Raw genomic sequence first — 22455 nt, 5'->3', positions numbered from 1 at the left:
AAAATCAAGTTTACAGGTGCCCCAAAAGTCAGTGGAAAGACATATGGTGGGTGCCAGAAGGATGCAGCGTATCCCTCTAGAATCAGAGGATATCAGCGTTAGAAGGGGACCGAGGAAGTGACCCAGTCCAAGCTGGACCTATTGAAGAATCCCCTCCATGACATTTCCAATAAGTGATTGTCCAGCTTTTGTGTGGAAACCTTCCAGGAGGGGCACTCATGACTTTGTTTGGCAATCCATTCATCTTTGGATTGCATTGTTTCTGAAAACATTTTTCTTCACATGAAGCTGAAAGTTGCATTTCTGTGCCTTCCACCCATTTCTCCTAGCTTTGCAATTTGAGACTAAGCAGAAGACATTCTAATCCATCTCTGGGACTTGAAGGTAATTATCAGGTCTCTCTTACATACCCTGTCTCTTCCCAGCCTCCCTTTGGTGATTTTCTCCTGGAGGTTCCATTTTGTGGAAAGGCTCAAGCTAGCCTCCCTTTGTTTGCTTCCCTGACTTTCTTTACTTCAAAACCCTGTACTTGTGGTGGGTTGCTCCACCAACCCGCAGGCTTTTTAGCCATCTTTTGTGTGTTCCCTGAGGTCAGGGACAGGTTTTTGCTTGTTTTTATATCCTCAGTTCTTAGTACAGAGCTGGCACATAGTAAGCACTTAATAAATGCTTGTTTTCTTTTCTCTCTCCCTCCCTCCCTTCCTCCCTCCCTCCCTTCTTCCCTTCCTTCCTACTCTCCCCCCTCTTCCTTCCTTCCTTCCTTCCCAAAGGAAATTTCCCAAATTCCTTTGATTTTCCTATGGCATCATATACAGTCCTTTCCCCATTCTAATTGCCCACTTCTGGACATGCTCCAGTTTGCCTAGTAAGAGAGGAGGGGGCATTTCTTGGGGCAAGCATCTTCCAGGATGATGAAAGTCTTTTGGTGCTGAGGGGAAGATTATTATGGGATCATATCAGCTGTCAATTGCCGGTATTAAACAAAGAACTGCTACCATTTGAAAAGTTTCTTTTTTTTTCTCTTGCAGGAGCAATGGAATGAAGGAAAGGTAGGTGTTGTGAATGACTCAGTTTGGAACAATATATTATTGTTATTATAAATATTATGTTTGTATTTATTATATTTATATATAAATATATGTTATATATTTCATTATATTATATATGATAAATATTATGTCATATGTAAATATAATGTTAATATAAATAATTGATAGCTTTTATCGATAGCTATTTGATGGGATTGTAGCTTTAGAACTTGGGGACAGCTAGGTGGTGCAGTGGATAGAGCACCAGTGCAGGAGTCAGGAGGACCTGAGTTCAAATCTTACCTCAGACACTTGACACTCACAAGTGTGACCTTGGGCAAGTCACTTAACCCCAATTGCCTCATCCTGGGTCATCTCCAGTCATCCTGATGAATATCTGGTCACTGGATTCAGATGGCTCTGGAGGAGAAGTGAGGCTGGTGACCTGCACAGCCCTCCCTCACTCAAAACAAAGTCAAGTGCAAGTCATGTCATCATTTCACTGATGGTATGGTCATCTTTGACAACAAAAGACAAACACACACACGCAGCTTTAGAACTGGAAGGGACCTTACAGACTGTCTGGTTTGGGGCTTTTAATCTGTGGTTCATGGATCCTACGGGGGCTGGGCTCCAGGGGTCAGGGACATAAAAAGGATTAAGAATTCCTGGTCTAGTTCAACCCTCTCTTTTTACAGACGAGAAAATGGAAGCCTAGAGAGGTTGTGATTGAAATCACAGGTTCTTTTGACTCTGCATGTAGAGGTTTGGCCATTGCTTGATGAGAAATAAAAGCAATGATATTGGTTCTAGGTTCCCCAGGGAGGAAATATTCTATCTGGTGGGAGAGGAGCCAGAGGTATTAGGTGCCAGCTCTGTGTAAGGCACTTGGAAAAGGTAAGTTGAAGATACAAAGAAGAGAAAATTCAGGCTCCATGTGGGAGCTTTTAATCTATTCATGAGATAATCGGCCCTCTGTGCTCATTCTAATGCCAGGTAGAAAGGGTTAGTGTGATAAGTAAAAGAAGTGGGCAGAAGGCTCCTGTAGTTGAGAGGAGGGATCAGTTGTTTCCAGTTTATATGAATGAATCTGAGATGCCTGTGTGGAAGGGTTGGCATTTGAGTTGGGACTTGAGATCTTGGTAGAAATGGATGAATGGAACCTGCAAGAATGGGGAGGTGTTCCAGGCCAGGGGCCCTCAGTGTAAGCAATGGCAAAGTCTCAGGAAAGAGCTGGTGTGCCCCAGGAGGAGCAGATGGTCAGTTTGGCTGAAGGGTGCCATGTCTGAAGTGGGTAACAGTTCTTATTTCTGGAGCCTTTTATAGTTTGGAAATATTATTTCCCCCATTTTACAGATCAGGAATGTCAGGCTTAGAGAGGTTAAGGATTAATTAGAGCCAGGTTTTATGACTCCAAGTTCATATCTCTTTCCGTTATATCATGTCGTAAAGGTAGGTTGGAGCCACACTTTCTACCTCCAGTTCTTTTACACTCAGTATAGAATTTCAAGTTATTGACAAAATGGGGATAAGTGGATTAAAAATTGGTTGATTGACTAGACACAAAAGTAGTAATTAGTAAATTAAAATCAACCCAGAAAGAGTTCTTTAGTAGAATAGCCCAAGGATCTTCTCCCTTGGCTCTGTCTTGTTTGATATTTTTATCAATGATTTAAATGAAAATGTGGATAGAACACTTAACCAATCTGCATATGACACGAAGCTGAGAGAAATAGCTAGCACATTGGCAGCAAAATCAAGAGCCTCAAAGATTTCAGCATGCTAGAATGATGGACTGAGATTTCATCTGAACATATGTGAAGTCCTAGGTTTGAATTAAAAAATCATTGGCATGGGGCGAGCCCTGGGCAGCCACTGATGCATTTGAAAAAGACCTAGGGCGCTGTTGCTGCAAACTCAGGGTAAATCAAGATTGTGACACATAGACAAAAAAAATCATCCATCTTTTTTTTGAGCATCTACTATGTGTCAGCTACTGGGCTAAGTGCTGGGGGTGCAGAGAAAGGCAAAAGCAGCCTCTGCTTTCAAGGGATTAGTGTAATGGGAGTAACAATATATAGACAACTCCATACACACAAAACATCACAAGATAAATTGGAGAGGATCACAGGATGGCACTAGTTTTAAGGGGGACCAAGATAGGCCTCTTGCAGAAGGTACAATTGGAGCTGACTGAAGGGAAACCAAGAGATAGAGATAAGGAGGGAAAGCCAATGAAGGGACAGACAGTGAAGAGGCACTGAGTCTGGAGATGTGGTAAGGTACCACAAGAAGGCCAGTGTTGCTGGGAGTTATGTGTAAGGAGACTGGAAAGGTAGGAAGGGATTAGGTTGTGATGGATTTTAAAAATCAAACAGAAGATTTTCTATTTGATCCTGGATAAAATGTAGAACCATTGGAGTTTATCAAGTTGGGGGGATGTGGAAGGGTGGAACGTGAATGTGTGTGTGTGTGTGTGTGTGTGTGTGTGTGTGTGTGTGTGTGTGTGACCTGAACTTGTGAAAGATCGCTTGGCAGCCAAGAGGAGGATAGACTGGAGTGGAGGGCCTTTGGACAGGAATACTTCCAAAAGCTGTTGCCTTTGTCCAGATATGAGGTGATAAAGGCACCAAGATGTCAGCCATGACATAGGGGAAAAAGGGAGTTTATGAGAGACCTTTGAAAGACAAATCAACAGCACTTGGCAATACATTCTATATAGGGGACAAGGGAGAGAGAGGCATTGAAGATGTCATCTGTGTTGTGAGTCTGGGTGACTGGGAGGATGGTGGCATCTTCAGTGGTAAGAAGGAAGTTTGGAAGAGGAGAGGGTTTAGGGAGAAATAGAATGAGATCAGGTTGGATAATGCTGAGTTTCAGATGTCTGTTGGACATCCATTTTAATATATCCAGTAGGCAGCTGAAGATGCAGATCAGGAAAGAGGTTAGGGCTGGACTAATAGATCTGAGACTCATTGAAATAGAGATGATTATTGAATCCAGGGGAGTTGGTGAGATCACATCACAAGTGAAATATTATAATGGGAGAACAGGAGAGGGCCAGGAGAGAGCCTTGGGAGACACCCACAGTTAGTGGGCATGACATATAAAGATCCCTCAAAGGAGACTGAGAAGGAGCTGTCTGAGGGATGGGAGGAGAAGCAGGAAAGAGCAGTGCCATGAAGACTTAGATGGGAGAGGGGACCTAAGAGAAGAGCTTCTTAAAGCCAAAGGCTGTAGACAGAAAGGGCAAGGAAGGTGACCTAACATGTCTAAGGCTGTATTAATAAATCTATCACGTTCAGAATAGGAGACAGTAATGCCATTATACTCTGCTGTGGTCAGACCATGTAGGAGGATTGTATTCACTTCTAGGTGCCACATGGAACCTGACTCAAGGGAGATTTTTAGCCTGAAGAAGAAGAGATGGTAAATATTTGAAGGACTGCCAAATGCAAGAAGGATTAGAATTGTTTTGCTTGGTCTTAGAGTGCAAATCTAGTGGCAGCTTTTGGAAGTAGCAGATGTTGGTTTTTGTGGAAGACCAGGACACATTTGCTAACAATTAGAGCCATCTAAAAGATGGTATGGGCTCCCTTGGGAGGTAATGAATTCTCCATCACTGGAGTTCTTTAGATGGAGGCTGGATGGACACCTTGTTGGGGACAGTGGAGAAATTGTTCAGATGTGGGTTGGAGCGGATGACCCCTGAGGTCGCCTTTGAGATTGCATGATTCTATAATGATCTGTGATTTTGAGCATGTCTTTTCTCTTACATGATCCTTGGTTTTCTCATCTTTAAAATGAGAGGATTGGTCCCTTCTGGCCCCAGATCCAATTTAAGGAATTTTGGGGCCAGATCATATCCTGTATTTGATAGTGAGACCTACTGACAAACAGTGACATGGAAGCCTAGCTCTTAGGTATTGCACTTATCTGGAGGACTGGAGCTGGGTTGGGGTGGGGATGGTGGAAGGTGAATAAGGTTTTGGGAATCAAGATTTCAGAAGTAGGTTTAGATGAACTGGTGATAAGGGAAGAGAAATCCTGCTGTGGGGTGAGGGAAATACTGGAAAAGAAGAGGAAGAAGATGCTTAGCAGCCAGGTTGCTTCTAGCCTAATTCCAGAAAATCATTCAACTAGTAGAGGATTAATCTTGTTGGAAATATTCTTCTAAGTTTATACTAGAAGCCGGTAAGGAAATGGGATTCTTAAAAAAAAAATACAGATATCATTTTTTCAGGTCACCTTCATTTCATAATATATATCTGTCTCACCCAGAGAATCATCCCCTCTAACAAGGAATTAAGAAAAAAGGAAAGGTGGGGGGAGGATATTTTAGTAAAGCTGACCAACACAGTGTCACTGAATCTAGTACAGGTGGCGTTTGGAAAATGGGATTCTTTTCAGTGATATGTTTTATGACCCGTTTTCCTGGAGTTTATTTTGCAGAGTGAGTGATTCCTATCTTTTGACCATCTTCTGTATATTTGAAGATGGGGCTATATATATATGATGTCTATGTATATACATACATATACAGGAAGGGCTCTCTTTTGTGTGCCTCTAGCCTGTCCCAATGCCACTAGCTGCCAAGGTGATTTTTCCAAAGCAAGATATTAATAACAATAAATAATATCTAGCATTTATATAGTGCCTACTATGTTCCAGACACTGTCCTAAACACTTTTATAGATGTTTTGTTCGATCCTCACAACAGCCCTGCAAAGCTCTTATTATTTCCATTTTACAGTTGAAGAAACTGAGGTAGACAGAAGTGAAGTGACTTGCCCAGAGTCACACAGCTGGTAAGTGTCTGAGGCTGGCTTTGAACTCAGATCTTTCTGATTCGCAGTCCAGCTCTCCACCCACTGCACTGCTTAGCTGCCAAAAATCAGACTATGTCACCCTTAACTTAGTGAGTGGCAGTGACTGCCCATGGCCTTCAGGATCAAATAAAACATCTTCCATTTGGCATTGAGTGCTCTTCCTAACCTGGACACTTCCTGCCTTTCTACTTTTCCTTTGTGTCATTCCCTTCCCTGAGCTCTGTGATCCTGAAGTTTTCCTCAACACAATACTCCATCTCTCATCTCAACCTTCGAGCTTTTGCATTGGCCTCCCACACCTAGAGTGCTCTGCCCCTCGCTTCCACCCACCTCTTTGTTTCTGCCATTCTGTCCCAATCCCAACTTCTGTCAGAGGTCTTTCCCTGCTCCTCTCACCAACCGGTGCCTTCCCTCTGGAATTATCTCCATTTTATTCTATGTGTTTGTATTCATGTATATGTTAGCTCCTTGAGGCCAGGGCCCTGGTTTTGCCTTGTATCCCTAGTGCTTAGCACAGTGCCTGGTACATAGTAGGGACTTGATTAATGCTTGTTGACTGACTGGCTGCCTGCCTCTTAGTCTGTTCTCCTAGCATGATCTATTTCTTTTATGCATTTAGACATTTTCTTATCTGTATTTATATTTATCTATGCACATGAAACAGAATTCCATCCTTTTTCACTAATATTCTCTTAGTGATGTTTTGTGGCCACAGTCGTGGAATGTTATAGTCTCCAAAGATTCCAAATGATTTGAGAACCGACTACATAGCTGTGATGATGTTCACATTGAGGGGGAGGGAGGCAATGAGCAAATTCAAGCTGGAACAGATTACAGAAGAGGAAGGGCTGTCAGCCCCCAAATGTATGACCTTACAAGCAAAGGTAGCCTAGTTGAGTAGCAAGAGCAGGGAATAACTAATTGATGGGTGACCTACATGCTCCACTGTCATCTATGTGGTGCCAAGAGACTGAGCACTTAGCACAGGGCCTGGCACATAGTTAGTGCCTAATAAATGCTTGTTGACTATTGGCTGACTAGAGGAAGACTCATGGGATGTGGGCTTGAACTGTGGTGGATTTACGGGAGGACTCAGCTTGAAGGAAACTGTTTGAGGGCCAGGTCGGCATCTTATTATTTATTTTTGTATCTTGCCACCACTTGAAAAATTGCTTTTCCCATACAAGGTGTGCAGTAAAGGTTCATGGTTTAAATGAACAGTGCCAAGCAAGGTGCTGTCCCCCACTGCATGATTTCTCAGATCCTAACCCAGCCCATTGCAAAGCCCAGGCTCTTAATGGGAAGAGAGTTACTGAAGCATCGTATCAAATCAGAATTGTTTCTGCTTACCAGGACAAGTATTTGAATCACTCTGGTTGCCAGGAGGTCAGAGCTGCATTGACATGTGCCTGCACGCACCAGGCTCACGTTGGCAGTGAGGAGGGGCCCTTGCCTAAGGTGAGGATGGCATGAAGATGGGCACTATTGCTGCGGTAATTTTGCTTGCTCTTAATGAATGGCACAGGTAATTCAGAGAGAGGGGACCCTGAAACTGCCAGGATGACTGAGTGGCACCAAACCTTCGTACAAAACCTCTTCATCCCCCCCCATCCACAGAGAGGACGTCAGCTTTCGAAGGAGTCGACGGCATTTCAGTGTGTCCTGAAGTGGCTCGATGGTCTGCAGACTAAGCAGGTAAAGAGACATACGTGTTATTAGGTTCAGCTGGGATCAGTTTCAAGTTAATACGTAGATTTCAGCTTACTCTTGTTTCTGTAACATGGTGCCCATGATCTTGGGTTCTGGTTGTATTCTGAGACAGAGTGACTGCCCATCAGTTAGACAGTGAAACTGGGCACTTTTGAAAACCACCACGCACACATACACACACATGTGCACATGAACGTGCATACATGCACATGCACACACACATGCACACACATGCACGTGCATATGCACATGCACATATATACACACAGTCCAGAGATCATAGTTACCCCCTGCTCGTTGAACCACAGTGCTCTTAAGAGATGAGTTTGCTCATACTGGTTCCACCAAACTGGCCTTTTCACGTTTTTTAATTAAGACTGGAACAGTACAAAGCTGTTAGGCCTCCCATCAGCCTTATTAGTGTACATATCAAAAGCCCTTTTGCTTTCATTCCATCAGAGTTTTCCCAGACTCAAGCAGAGGGGGGTTCTGTCACTCTGATCCTGACAGATGCCCTTTAGCCAACAGAGATTTTTTTCATCATCTGACAGTCATCTAGATCCCACATGGCTTCGGATCTCTGAGGAGGCACAGCATCCTGCTAGTGCAGGCGGAGCACAGTATTGCCCATCCCTGACCTCTCCTGGGATCTGTGTGATGTTTTTCACACTGGCCCCGGGGGATTTGCTTCATTGTAGCTCACTAGGTAACTTGGCATCTGTAGTGTTCTCTCTTGCTAATAATGGAGCTTGTCTGTGCATTCTGCTTAATGGTCACTCAGGGGGTCCAAAATGTGCCCTGATGATCATGCTGAAGCACCACCATCATTTTGCAGCGGCTGGGGGTGAACGGAACAGTCATCAGGAGGCTAAAGTGACATGATAAAGAAGGAGTCTAATTTAGACAGTTGTTCCTATGTAAACCTACCAAAGGAGGACATTAAATAAAACAGGGTCAGCTTTTGAGAGTCACTCATTCAATATGTTTGACGGTGGCTCTGGTTTCAGACCAAATGTACGTGCTGATTTTTGACCCTCATGAGAACCTTATTAATGATTTCTAGACAGTTCTTTCTCATTGATATGAGAGGAAGGGAAAGAGTTTATATTGTGCCTACTATGTGTCAGGTGTTGTGACCCATACACTTGACCCACACAGGTTGTCAGCATCCCCATTTTACAGCTGAGTAATCTCAGGGAAACAAGGATTAAATGACTTAGCCAGTGTCACATGGCTAGTGAGTGTCTGAGACTGGATCTGAATTCAGATCTTCCTGACTCTAGACCTGGGCCTCAGTCCTCTGCTTCACTTATCATTTTCATTTAGCTTCATGTGATTGTGGTCCTTTTGAACACTTTTTAATTCATTTAAAGAATTAAAATTAATTTAATGAAAATAAATTAAAGTGCTTCTCTAATTTGGGCGAGCCATTTATGAACCCTTTTTCTGGGGTTTCAGATTTGTTGGATCATGGATCTAGGCCTGGAAGAGACAATGGAAGGTCTTCCAGCCTTCATTTCATAGAGTTGGGAGTTAGAGCCCAGGAAATTGAAGTACCTTGCTCCAGGGTACACTGGTAGTCACCCCCAGAGCTGGAGTCTGAACCCCAGACTCCGATTTCTGATTCAGGTCTCTCTCCATTAGACCAAAATTTAAAATAGATTCTTCCAAAAAATCAGGTTGTTTACATAGGATGCCTGTGGAGAATGAAAATCCAGGGGGCAGAGAACTAGATCAGGACTCTTGTCCCCTCTGTTGTTGCGCATTTAGCATCTGGTAGCAAGAGCCTGCAGAAGGTGACTGTATATAAATCAGCTTACTGCAAATATCCAGACTGAAAAAAACCATGAGACACCAAGCTCTTCCTCTGGTTTTCTTGTTGCTTGACCCTAACTGAGGACTTAGCTTGGATTTCCCCATTCCCAGGGGAACCTTCTGCTGTGCCCCAAGTCCCAGCCCCAAGTCATTCAGATGGGATTCCTGGCACAGCTGGATCTGGACCCGGGGGTGCCTTCAGGTGGAATCTTGTGCCTTTTGTCTCCCAGAGGGTGCTGGAGATGCTGTCTGGTGTGGAGTACCATCTCCGTATCTCTCTCTTTGATGTGACCTATCGACATTTCTTTGGGAGGACATGGAAAAGCACAGCGAGACCAGAGAAGCCCACGGCCAGAGAGCAGCCCAGGATCGTCTTCAATGAGGTAGAGCCCAGGGATGGTAAAGTAACACTCAATGTGGAACCTTTCTGGGGAGGGGAGAGAGTGGGCAGGGGCCCCTTGGGGGAAGCCTCCCATGGCTGCTCTCCAAGGAGGTGGGACATGCCACCTCCAGGTTCTCACAGGTCCAGGACTTTGTTCTGTCCTTCTCTAACGTACTCATAATGTTCTGTTGTAGATTACTGTGATCTTTGTATGCACTGGGATGACAGTTAGGGTCCAGAAAGCCCTAGACAGGCTAGGGGTTGACTGAGTCTAATCAGATGAAATTCATTGGGTATAACCATAAAGTCTTGTAATTGAATACCACAGAAAAGCTTTACAAAGATATGATGGGGAGAAATGGTTATAGAACAGTTGGGCTGAGAAAGATCTGAAGGTTCTAGTGACCCACAAGCTCAATATGAATTAGCAATGTGATGTGGCAGCCCCAGGAGCTAATGCATTCTCAGACTGCAATGAGAAAGGCAGCTCTGGAGTAAGTTTAAGTTTTACGGAACAAATCCTTTCATTAAGGGGATTTGTTCTGTGAGGACCTAGAGGGCCACATGTGGCCTCGAGGCCACAGGTTCTCCACCCCTGCCTCAGATCTTCTGTTTAGGAGAGGACTTCAGAGGTCTCTGAGGTCAAACTTCATCTGCAAAAAGGCCTCTCTTTACTGCACACCTGAGAGGGGCTCATTGTTTCAGAGACCTCAAGTAAGGGGTGGGGGGGCTTCTGTTTTTGAGGCTCATTCCATTTGAGGCAAAGCCCTCATGGTTGGGAACATCCAGCCTCCATTTTCCTCCTTCCAACTTTGACCCATTGCTTTTATTTCTCAAGGTGAATCCCTACCTTCTGTGAGACATCTCTTCCAGTATTTGAAGGTGCCCATCACATTCCTCCCCCCAGACACTCCTTATGCTTTGTCTAATTCTCCTGTGGCATAAACCTGAGGTCTTCTATGTCCTGCTTTCTTTGATTATCCTTTCAAATCCATGTTGCCCTTCCATGGACACTCACCAGCTTCTGAATGTTCTTCCTGAAATACACTGCCCCTTGAACCCAGTGGTGGATGTGGGCAAGGGTGGGGGGTGATGAGGCTGCTGCCTCCTGACTCCTTGGAAGCTCAAGACTGCCCATCTCTCCCTTCTCTGCCTTTGCTGAGGCCTAGTCTCGTGCTAGGAGCCTTCTGTCTCTCCCCATCTCTGCCTTTTGGAGAATCAGCCCCAGGCATGTCACCTTCAAGGGGCTGTTCCTGATCCCTCTCCCCAGGGATACCCGCTACCCATCACTATGTGCTTATTTTATGTCTGTGAACACGTTGTGACCCCCAGAGGCCCCTTCAGGGCGGGGACTGCTCCCCTTTTGCATTTGTTTCTGTTTCCACAGCACCTGACAGATTATGTGTGGTCATTGCTGTCATTTCAGTCATGTTTGACTCTTGGTGACCTCATTTGGGGTTTTCTTGGCAGAGGTGCTGTTTGCTATTTCCTTTTCCAGCTCATTTTACAGGTGAGGAAACTGAGGCAAACTGGTTTTTTTGTTTGTTTGTTTTGTTTTTTTTAAATGACTTGGCTAAGGTCACACAGCTATTAAGTGCCTGAGATCAGATTTGAATTCAGGTCCTCCTGACTCCTGGGTTGGCGCTCTATCCGCTAGCTGCTCACTGAACTTATGTCATTGCTCCTCTTCAAAAATGAAGGTCAGACAACATGTATACGGTGCAAAAATAGTCCCTCTGCCCTCCAGAGGCTCACACTAGAATGGAGAGACAACATGTAAATTGTCAGAGAACACCCAGCGTGAGTGGGAGGTAATCTCAGAGGCAAAGACCTCAGTGTCTGGGTGGGTGCAGACAGGCTCTTGTGGAAGATGGACTTAGAGCCTAGGATGCTTGAGAGGCAAGCGGGGAAGTGAGAGTGGGATGGGTGTGTTGGAGGGCTTGCAAGTAGGCCAGGGTACCTGATTCAGTATGAGGAAAGGAGTGTAGTGTGAGGAAGCTGGAGCCAGAGCAAGGGCCAAGTCAGGCTGTCTCTATGGCCACCAGAGGCCTTCAGGAGTCATGGACCTCACTGAGGGATGGATACGGTCAGACTTAGGCGTGGCTGCTGGATCCTTTGTTGTTCTTACCTGCGTGTGTATCTTGAAATCCTAATGTGGCTGGGGAGAACCCTGTATACTCACATCAGTTCACTTAACAGGGCCTGTTCTAAACCTTCTTCTTTTGCGTACTCCACCCTTCCATGCCACACCCTCCCCAGATCCTTTCTAGACCATCTCCTTTACTGCAAAAGCTGATGGTGCAGTGGATAGAGCACTGGGCCTGTGGTCAGGAAGACTCATCTTCATGAGTTCAAATCTTGCATCACTTACTGGTTTTGTGACTCTGGGCAAGTCACTTCACCTTGTTTGCCTCGGTTTCTTCATCTGTAAAATGAGCTGGAGAAGAAAGTGGAAAACCTCTCTAGTATCTTTGCCAAGAAAACCTCAAATGGGATCATGACGTCAGATGTAACTGAAAATGATCTGGAGAAGGAAATGGCAAACCACTCCAGTATCTTTGCCAAGAAACCCCAAAGGGGGTCATGAAGAGTCAGACAAAACTGAAATGACTGAATAGCCACAAACTGTCTCAGTTTCGTCATATGTAAAGTGGAGATTATAACAGTGCCTTCCTCCACAGGTTGCTGGGAGGATCAAATGAGATAATTTTTGTAAAGTGCTGAGCACAATGCCTTACATGCAGTAAGTGCTGTATAAATGTTCACTGTTACTTGCCATGAGCTTCTTTTCCTCTATTTTACATCCCCAATTCTCTCGATATAATCCCCCCCCATTTTTCCCACTTTTACTCTCATCTCTGATGCAAAGGTGACACTTCTCATGGCTCCTGCTCCCTCTGTATATACTCCTGGTCCCTCTCATTGATCTAGGTCTACTTTCCTCCTCGCCGTTCTTCACACCTGATCCTCTGTTTCCCACCTCCATGCCTTTACACAGGCTGTCCTTCCTGTCAAGAACACACCAGTTCTTCACTTTTGCTTCTTAGAATCCCTCCTTTTCTTGAAAGCCCTGCTTAAGCACCACTTCCACCATGAGGCCTTTCCTGACCCTCCCCGTGGCCACTGTCTCTCCAGGCTTCTAATCTTACCTTGAATTAGTCTTGTATCCATTTCGAGAAGTCTGTGCCATCTGCCCTCATAGAATGGAAGCAGGGACATTTTCATCTTTGGCTTTGTAGTCTTAGGGCCCAGCACTGCTACTGGCACACAGTATGTGCTTAATAAGTGCTTGTTGATTGAATTTAGCACACTTATTAAATGCTATGTGGAAGGCATTAAGGCACAAACACAATCTTCTTTTCCCTCAATAAGTTTTCATTTTATTGCTTGTAAGAAATAATTACTGTACTAGGAAATTCACTCCTAACTGGAGGAAGGGACCAGGGAAGGTCATGGAGGAGGCCTGATGGTTACTGCTCCCTTGTTCCTGTATCCAATCCTATGTAGAGCCTGTCTCCCTTAGATGGGCATCAATGGAAGAGCTTTTTCCTCTGTAATGTCTTCATGATATTATATGATGTTATAATGACTTGTTCAGTCATTTCAGTTGTGTTTGACTCTTTGTGGACCATTTTGGGATCTTCTTGGCAAAGATACTGCAGTGGTTTGCCCTTTCCTCCTCCAGCACATTTTATAGATGAGGAAACTGAGACAAACAAGATTAAGTAATTTACCTAGGATCATACAACTGGTAATCTGAGATCAGATTTGAACTCAGGAAGATGAGTCTTCCTGACTCTGTACTTGGTGTTCTAACCACTGCACTACCTAGCTACCCATTATAATGGCTTAGAAGACCCAAGTCCATGTCTTCAGCTGTGTCAAAAGCCAACTACTATTTTCTAAAAATAAAATCAGGAATTTTTATTAATTCCAGTCAAAAAATGGAGGAGATTGAATAAATGCCTTGTTTCAGAGACAGTTCACTAACCACTCTCTTTACAAAGTCACCTGTTGTATGTAACAACACCTTCATTCAGATTAGATTTGCATTTACCCCTCAATTTTTTCATTTTATTATCATTATTGTTATTTTTATTATTATCTGTTTTCAGTTTTCCGTAATCACTTCTGTAAGTCTTAGATTTTCTCCCCTTCCTTCCCCCCTCCCTCCCTGTGATGGCATGTAATCTTATATGGGTTGTACACATACATTCTTAGTAAACACATTTTCACATTAGCCATGTTACATAGAAAAATTTAAATGAATAGGAGAAACCATGAGAAAAACCCAAACAAAGCAAAATATAACACAAGAGAAAATATTCTGCTTCATTCTGTGTTCTAATTCCATAGTTCTTACTCTGGATGTGGAAGGCATGTTCCCTCAAGGGTTCATTGGGAATGTTTTAGGTCCTTGCATTGCCGTGGAGGGCTAAGTCTACCAGAAGAATTCCTCGTACACTGTGGTTGTTACTATGTACAGTGATCTCTTGGTTCTACTCCTTTCACTCAGTATCAGTTCATGTAAGTCCTTCTAGGGCTTTCTGACATCTGCTTGTTTATCATTTCTTATAGCACAATAATATTCCATTACATTCATATACCACAACTTGTTCAGCCACTCCCCAATTGATGGATATCCCCTTGATTTCCATTTCTTGGCCACCACAAAGAGAGCTCTATAAATATTTTGATACACCTGGGACCCTTTCCCATTTTTATGATTTCTTTGTGATATAGTCCAAGAAGCAATATTGCTGGGTCAAAGAATATGCACAGTTTTGTAGCCCTTTGGACATAGTTCCAAATTGCTCTCCAGAATGGTTGGATTAGCTCACAGCTCCACCACCAATAAGTTGGTGTTCCAATTCTCCCACATCTTCTGCAAAATTTGTCATTTTCCTGTTTTGTCATGTTAGTAAATCTGATAGGTGTAATGTGGTACCTCAGAGTTGTTTTGATTTGCATCTCTCTAATCAATAATGATTTAGAGCATTTTTTGTATGATCATAGGTAGCTTAAATTTATTCCTCTGAAAACTTCCTGTTCATATCCTTTGAGAACTTATCAATTGGGCAATGACTTGTATTCTTGTACATGTGACCCAGTTCTCTATATATTTTGGAAACAAGGCCTTTATCACAGACACTAGTTGCAAAAATTCTTTCCCAGTTTTCTGCTTCCCTCCTAATCTTGGTTGCATTGGATTTGTTTGTGCAAAAACTTTTCAATTTAATGTAATCAAAATTATCCATTTTGCAGTTCATAATGTTCTCTGTCTCTTGTTTGATCATAAATTTCTCCACTCTTTATAAATCTGACAAATACACTACTCTTTGCTCCCCAAATTTGTTTGTAGTATCAGTCTTTATACTATCATCATTACTGATCATATCAACAACAAGACTAACAGAAACCATATGATTATCTTAATAGATGCAGAAAAAGCTTTCAACAAAATCCAACACCCATTCCTATCGAAAACACTGGAGAGCATAAGAATAAATGGAGCTTTCCATAAAATAATGAGCAGTATCTACCTAAAACTATCACCTGGCATTATATGCAATGGGGATAAGCTAGATGCATTTCCAGTAAGATCAGGGGTGAAACAAGGATGTCCATTATCACCACTGCCATTCAATATGGTATTAGGAATGCTACCTGTAGCAATAAAAGAAGAAAAATAAATTGAAGGAATTAGAATAGGCAAAGAAGAAACTAAGTTTTAACTCTTTGCAGATGATATGATGATATACTTAGAGAATCCTAGAGAATCAAGTAAAAAACTGCTTGAAATAATAAACAACTTTGGCAAAGTTGCAGATTACAAAATAAACCCACATAAGTCTTCTGCATTTCTATATATTACTAACAAAAGTCAATAACAAGAGATAGAAAGAGAAATCCCATTTAAAGCTATGGTAGACACTATACAATATCTGGGAGTCTACCTGCCAAAACAAACCCAAGGACTATATGAACACAATTACAGAACACTTCTCACACAAATAAAGTCAGATCCAAGTAAGTGGAAAAACATCAGCTGCTTGTGGGTAGGCTGAGCCAATATAATAAAAATGACAATTTTACCTAAGTTAGTTTACTTATTTAGTGCCATACTAATCAAACTACTAGAAAAATGTTTTCTAGAGCTCGAAAAAAATAATATCAAAATTCATCTGGAAGAACAAAAGGTCCAGAATATCAAGGGAATTAATCAAAAGACATGCTAGGAAAGGTGGTCTAGCCCTGTCAGATCTCAAATTGTATTATAAAGCAGCAATCATCAAAACCATCATTTGGTATTGGCTAAGAAACAGAAGAGTATACCAGTGGAATAGATTAGGTACTCAAGACGCAGTAGTCAATGAATAAAGCAATCTGCTCTTGATAAACCCAGGGACCCCAGCTTCTGGGTTAAGAACTCACTGTTTGACAAAAACTGCTGGGAAAACTGGATAGCATTGTGGCAGAAAGTGGATATAGACCAATGCCTGACACTGTACACAAGAATAAAGTTATTTACCCAAAAATTGACCCCCACCCTCCTTTTTTTCCAATTTAATTGAATAAACCAGAGATTAGGGTGGACATACATTGCTTTTATATGTTGGTCCAGGTGGAGGAAATTGAGGTTTACTCCCCTAGGTTTAGGTTCCTTTAGGCCTAGGGCCAAGTACTTGTTCCTCTAACTCTCAAGTGACTGGCTGTAGGAACCCGTCCTGGGAACTCCATTGTTGCCTTCTCTGGGGCTATCCTTTTGGTAATAGGAAAGCAGCAAGATCTGGATTTACTTCTCTACATTAGGGCCCATTACCATGAGTCTCTTTATCTTTAGCTCTGAGCTGTAGAAACTCAGCATCATCCAAAATTCTGTTTTCCTGGTGTGACATCATTCCCTTCGTGAGAACTCCTTGGCCCTTTGGTCAATCAACTGCCATCTCTTGGGTCATAAGACTCTTTCATGGTTAAGTGTTTGAGAGGCCCTACCCCTACCCCTGCCCTTTTTTCCTCTTCATCAGAATTGTTTCCCATTGTGTCTTTATAATTTTATTCTTTTAATTGCTTTTCATCCCTCCTGGGCTTAGTGAAGATAAACATTTTGGCATAGATCAGTTCTGCTTCTATTGACTTGAGTATGTGGCTAACTTGACAAACATTCTTCCTGTATGAGGAGTTAACTTCCCTACTGTAAAAGGTCAGGAAAGGAAATTAAGAAAGGTCATGGGAACTCAGGCTGTCTGTGGTGTTCAGGAGGCCAAATACCTTGCTTGCACCCAAGGTCAGTTTTGCTGCTCTGTCAATGAAACGGGGTTTCATCCTGTAATCGAGACGTACCTCTACTGATAACTTCCTGAACATGCGTCTTGAATGTGTGACAAGGCCCTTTTGCCCCACCAACATAGAGAGCCCTGAACACACCTCTTCCTCATGCATTCCTTTTGCTCTCATTATGCATTGCTAATAGGCCTCATGCTCCCCTCCCTTTGTGGTTTGGTGTGATAGAATCAGGATGTTCCAAATGGTGATTTCTCATGAGTGTAGATTAAGAACAGAAAAAGTACCATTTTGATCCACTTCTCACCCTCACCCTGCAGGAATGCTCCATGTTGTTCAGTTTTGTAATTTTCTACAGTATATCAAAGGATGGAAGTTGTACTCCCAAAACAAAATAAACAAGATTTTTTAAGGCAAGTTTGCAGGCTTATAGGTTAAGGGCTAAAAGAAAATTTCAGGGGTTCCTTAGTCCAGTCCCTTCAATTCACAGATAATAATCTGATACCTGGCAAAGTCAGGTGATTTGTTCGAGATCACAGATCCCAAGTGGTAGAGGTGGCAGTCGAGCCTAGATTTTCTCTGAAGGCAAACCTGATGTTTTTTCTGCCTTACCATGCTACTTCCTCATGGTGGTGCAGTACATAGTGTCATGTCTGGAGTCAGGAGATCTGAGTTCAAATTCTGCCTCACATACTTACTCGCTGAGTGATCCTGGACAAGTCACTTATCCCTGTTTACCTCAGTTTCGTCATCTAGAAAATGAGCTGGAGAAGGAAATGACAAGCCACTGCAGTATCTGCCCAAAAAACCCCAGATGGAATCATGAAGAGTTGGACATGACTGAAAAAAGCAACTGAACAGCAACATCATTTAGTCCCTAGTAAAAGATTATACTCTCTTACCACGTGCTGAAAACTCGAGGTGACCTCAATTTCTTGCCACATCTGGATCACTCAGTGGTTGCCCATGTTCAGGGGGCAGTTATCCCATGGACATATTTGGATGTTTTCTCTAACACTGTTTTCCTTCCTGCCTTCCCCTCCCCCCCTCCCATATCACACCCTACAGAAAGCACTTAAATTGTGGAATTAATGTCTTCCCTCCTGAAGGATAGTTCTTACAACATTCAGTGTCAGTAGCATTAAGGAGATTGGTGCCACAAGTTGGCATAACTTCCAGGGAATTTCAGAAACTACTTCCGTTTTTGTAGATCTCTTTTATTGTGTATAATTGGGCTTCTTGGTTCAAAACCTAGTGAGAATCTGAGGCCTGCTTCACTCTCCCTGAACCTGAGTGGTATAGACATGTGTCATCTTGGTTGTTGTGTGTTGAGGAGCAGGACAAACTACAGGAAGTCTGAAGGCTCAACCCTTGGAGGAAGTGCAGCCCGTGGGACGGCCTGGCCATCAGTCACATCCTAGAACTGGGACTGAGGACAGGGAGGATAATCTCTGGGTGGAGAGGTTGTACAGTGAGAAGGCAGCAGGGGGCAGCAGAGGACAGAAAAATCTATTTGAACCTGAAGAAGAAATTGACCACATCTTTCAAGCCCAGCAGTTTTCTCTGATTACCTTGACATTTGTAATTCATAAAAATAGTTTTGATACAAGTTTGGTCCTCTGAAGAGATATATTCTCCCCTCTGCAGTCATAGACACACACACACACACACACACACACACACACACACACACACACACGAGATTCAAACACAGAGACTTCTTTTAGGCAGCTGTTTAAAGCCTGACAGGCATAGCAATGCAATTATGTTGTGCTGAGTAATTGCCATGCTTCCATAAATATGACAATAGCAATGCAAGCCCCTCTTCTTTTTATGGGCACTGGAATCTGGTCGAGATCTTTACTTTTGTTGATTCTGCTAATTACAAATTTGGCTCCCACTCTTCCCCCCATGAGGAATAGGAGTGATTTGTTGTACAAAATACATGAACGAGTCTGTGTCTTGGTCTCTGCTCCATCACTTAACTAGCAGTGTGACCTTCGGTGAGTCCTCTGAACTTCAGTTTCCTCATCTGTAACGTGGGGATAATAAAACTAGCCTTGTCTTTCTCATGGGTTTAACAGTCATGGAAACACAATGAGGGATTGAGAACTAAAACAAAGGCCTCTGAGGTCATGGGTTGGGGAGACACTGTGAGTCAGCTAGAAAACTAGAAGTATCTGACCTGGAACAGAAGGTTCCAAAGGGAGGGGGCAGCTACCAGAAAAGGGGAAGGTCAGTAGTAAATATATGTGTGTTTGCATGTGTATGAATCTAGAAGTCATCAGTTTTATACACACACACATACACACACGTATACACTTCTACAGGAAGAGGGCATTTTATATATAATATATGTGATATGTATATATGCCTCTACCTATTTATCTATCTGTAGAGAGGTAGTTCCTTCTTCCAGTGCAAATCAGTAGTTAGTCTCTAACTTGTAGGTTAAGTGATTTGTTCAGGACCATACAAGTAGTATATGTCAGAGCTAGCACTTGAGTCCCGGTGATCCTGCTTCCTACACCAGTTTTCTCTTGAGTACATTACATACTGCATGCATTCATCATAGCATGCATATTATACTAAAGTCCCTTCCAGTCTGAATTTATGATCTGATGATTTTATATATGTATGAATGCATGTGTACATAAATACACATATAAAATATCTACATGTACACATGTTTGTATTTACATAATTCTGTACACGTGTATGTAATGTTCATATCTACACGTGTACATGTGTGTATGTATTACATATTAATTTATACTTAGCACATATATGTATATGTAATCATATGAAAGCAGAGCCTGTCTAAAGATGTATCAGGTGTTTGCATGTTGGAATTTAGTCCAACCTCTTCATTTTATAGATGAGGAAACTGAGGCCCAGCAAAGATGAAATAACTTGGCCAAGGTCACAGAGGACAACTGGATGAGCCAAGATTTGAATCCAGAGCCAGGATGTGCTGTGCTGCCTGTTGTGAGAGGAGATGAGATACTGCCCAGGGAAGCCCTCTGAAACTCTGAAGCCTAGCCCCAAAGGGATGCGGATCCGTATCGTTAGAAGACATGCATTAGAAGACGTGCCTGGGAGTGTACTAATTGATCAGCTGAACTCTAAAATGCTTAGTTTTTTTTTGCTGAATTCCACCAGAATGATAGGATATAGTTCTGAGGACAAAATACTATCTTATTAATTTGTGTACTGCTTTTCTGTTCTTTTCAGTGTGGTCTTAACCTGACCATGAGCTGTGTTCTTTTAAAGAGTAAACCATCTCTTTCTCCACCAGGCCTGTGTTTCCCTGTGTGCCTCCAGATAGTTGGGTTTAGCTCCACAGCTATTTGTGGGGCCTAGATAAGGACTCTTTTGTGATTCAGTACTAGCATCCAGAATGTCTCCCTCTCAGAAGCATTACCTTTACATTCCTAATTAATAATTCATTCTAACATCTATCTATCTATCCATCTAAACACATATTAACATATGTGTGTATATACGTATGTGCACATGTGTACACATATATACATACAGCATTGCTGAGAACATCATGCTAAAAAGCATGGGAGCAAGCATGCAGCCTTATTTTACTCCACTAGTGACTGGGAAAGCACGAGAGCATTGTCCATTATTCAGAACCCGGGCAAGCATGCCATTGTGAAATTGAGATGTAACACTGATGAACTTCTCTGGGTAACCAAATTCTGACATAATTTTCCATAAGCTCTCATGACGAACAGTGTCAAAGCCCTTGGTCAGAACCATAAACGTTGTATACAGACCTCTGTTCTGCTCCTGGCATTTCTCCTGGAGTTTTTGGGCAGCAAACATCGTATTGACTGTTCCTCGGCCCTTTCTGAAGCCACGCTGGCTCTCAGGTAGATGAGCATTTTCCAGGTGAAGGAGCAGCCTGTGAAGGAGGACTCTTGCAAGAATCTTGCCAGCAGTGACTTAGAGAGAGACTCCCCTGGGATTGTCACAGGACAGTCTATTTCCTTTAAACTCTACTGTAGAGAGTGCAACTCAAATGGGCTGACCATGTTGTTTGAATGCCAAATGTATGCTTGCCTAAAAGACTTATTTTATGGAGAACTCACAAGTGCTCACATGGTGGTCAGAAAAAAATGATACAAGGACATTCTGAAGATTTCTCTTAAGAACTTTGAAATTGATTGTTGATTGTGTAACATGGGAGACACTAGCACAGGCCCACCAAGCATAGAGTCCCCACATCAGATAAGGTGTGGTGTTCTATGAGCACAGTCCAACTGAAGTAGTTCAAAAGAAATGGGAGATGCACAAATTTAGAGAATCCACTCCAAATGCTTACTCAGACTATTTGTGCTGGACCTGTGGTAGAGCATTCCAAGATTGTCTGTATCTGATCAGCCAAGGTCAAACACACTGTAATTTGACTAACATCATGATGTCATTTTGGTCCTTTTCGAGAACAAAGGGCAATAACTGTCATACATACATACATACATACACACATACACACACATATGTAATCTTAAAAAAATAATCCTGGAGGCCCAAATCTGGTGCAATTGCTACATTTTATTTTTGAGAGAGAAATAATGCTTGGTTAAATTCATTCCCTTAACCAAGTATGCTTCTGAGTCCTAGTAACAGAGCTCATTTTTCTCCCTTTCTTTATTTTGTGAAAATAACAGGTCCGGAATTCTCATTCGTCACCCACAGTACTGAGCATGAGGTTCCACTCTTAGGCAGAGTCCACCTGTAGCCACCAGATGTTGCTAGAGTCCCACAGTCTGTCTCCTCTGGGGTCTTCTGTGTCATGGAAGTTAAACATGGCTGTTTTTGCTTCCTGTAGCCAAGGAGATGAGAAACTAATTCTTGAATGCTTCTTACTTGTTAGAGTAATGAGAGCAGTGTAATTTGCCTGATGAGAAGTGGATGCTGTCAAGGGGTATCAGTGTCATCTGCATGGAATCTGTGAATGTCCCTGTCATTGGTTTGATTATTCAGAGTGTGGTCCTAGACCAAGCTGTTAACCCTATCTGCCAAGAGATCCACAGTACTGGCTTTATAATGCCTTGGGGGACTGATAAATACAATTGCAGTGAATAGAAATCTGGTTTTATTTCACGGAGGGTTGATTCCATTGAGTTCTTCTGTGTCCCTCCTGTCTGGGAGATGGGACCTTCCCCTTCAACGAAGGATTAGAAGTCATTTTTCTGTCCTGACCTTTACCCTTCTATGAAGGTCTTATCCTTTTGTGGTACAGTAGCAGCTTTACTTACCCACTGTTCACCACAACAAGTTTGATGATTCTGGAAGAGGAAGAAAGATTGTTTTTCTTGAAGGTGTTTTCAGGAATTGGTGTTTGATCAAACTTGCTCCGTCATGTTGATTAAATAGAATAGTCAGTACTAGT

General features: G+C 42.7%; 1 protein-coding gene across 11 annotated transcripts in view; it reads left to right on the top strand.

Annotated features, from left to right (window-relative positions):
• Positions 1 to 22455, top strand: part of NPHP4 (nephrocystin 4) — a 169312-nt gene that overhangs the window by 6497 nt on the left and 140360 nt on the right. For 3 of the 11 annotated variants that reach the window (XR_011966968.1, XM_072608685.1, XM_072608677.1), the window contains exons 2-4: positions 1029 to 1049; positions 7383 to 7552; positions 9613 to 9765. Coding sequence is in view for 10 of the 11 variants with exons in the window: in XM_072608685.1 (XP_072464786.1) it covers positions 7418 to 7552; positions 9613 to 9765 (288 nt within the window). In the remaining variant the exon portion in view is untranslated. Of the gene's footprint in view, positions 1 to 329; positions 385 to 1028; positions 1050 to 1841; positions 1926 to 5781; positions 5837 to 7382; positions 7553 to 9612; positions 9782 to 22455 lie in introns of those variants that run through there. The other 8 variants (XM_072608683.1, XM_072608679.1, XM_072608682.1 and 5 more) reach the window with 8 other exon arrangements.

This window comes from Notamacropus eugenii, chromosome 5, assembly GCF_028372415.1.
Source record: "Notamacropus eugenii isolate mMacEug1 chromosome 5, mMacEug1.pri_v2, whole genome shotgun sequence".
Taxonomy (NCBI): Eukaryota; Metazoa; Chordata; class Mammalia; order Diprotodontia; family Macropodidae; genus Notamacropus; species Notamacropus eugenii.
The sequence above is the reverse complement of the archived record's forward strand: the minus strand, read 5'-3'. Positions and strand labels throughout refer to the sequence as shown.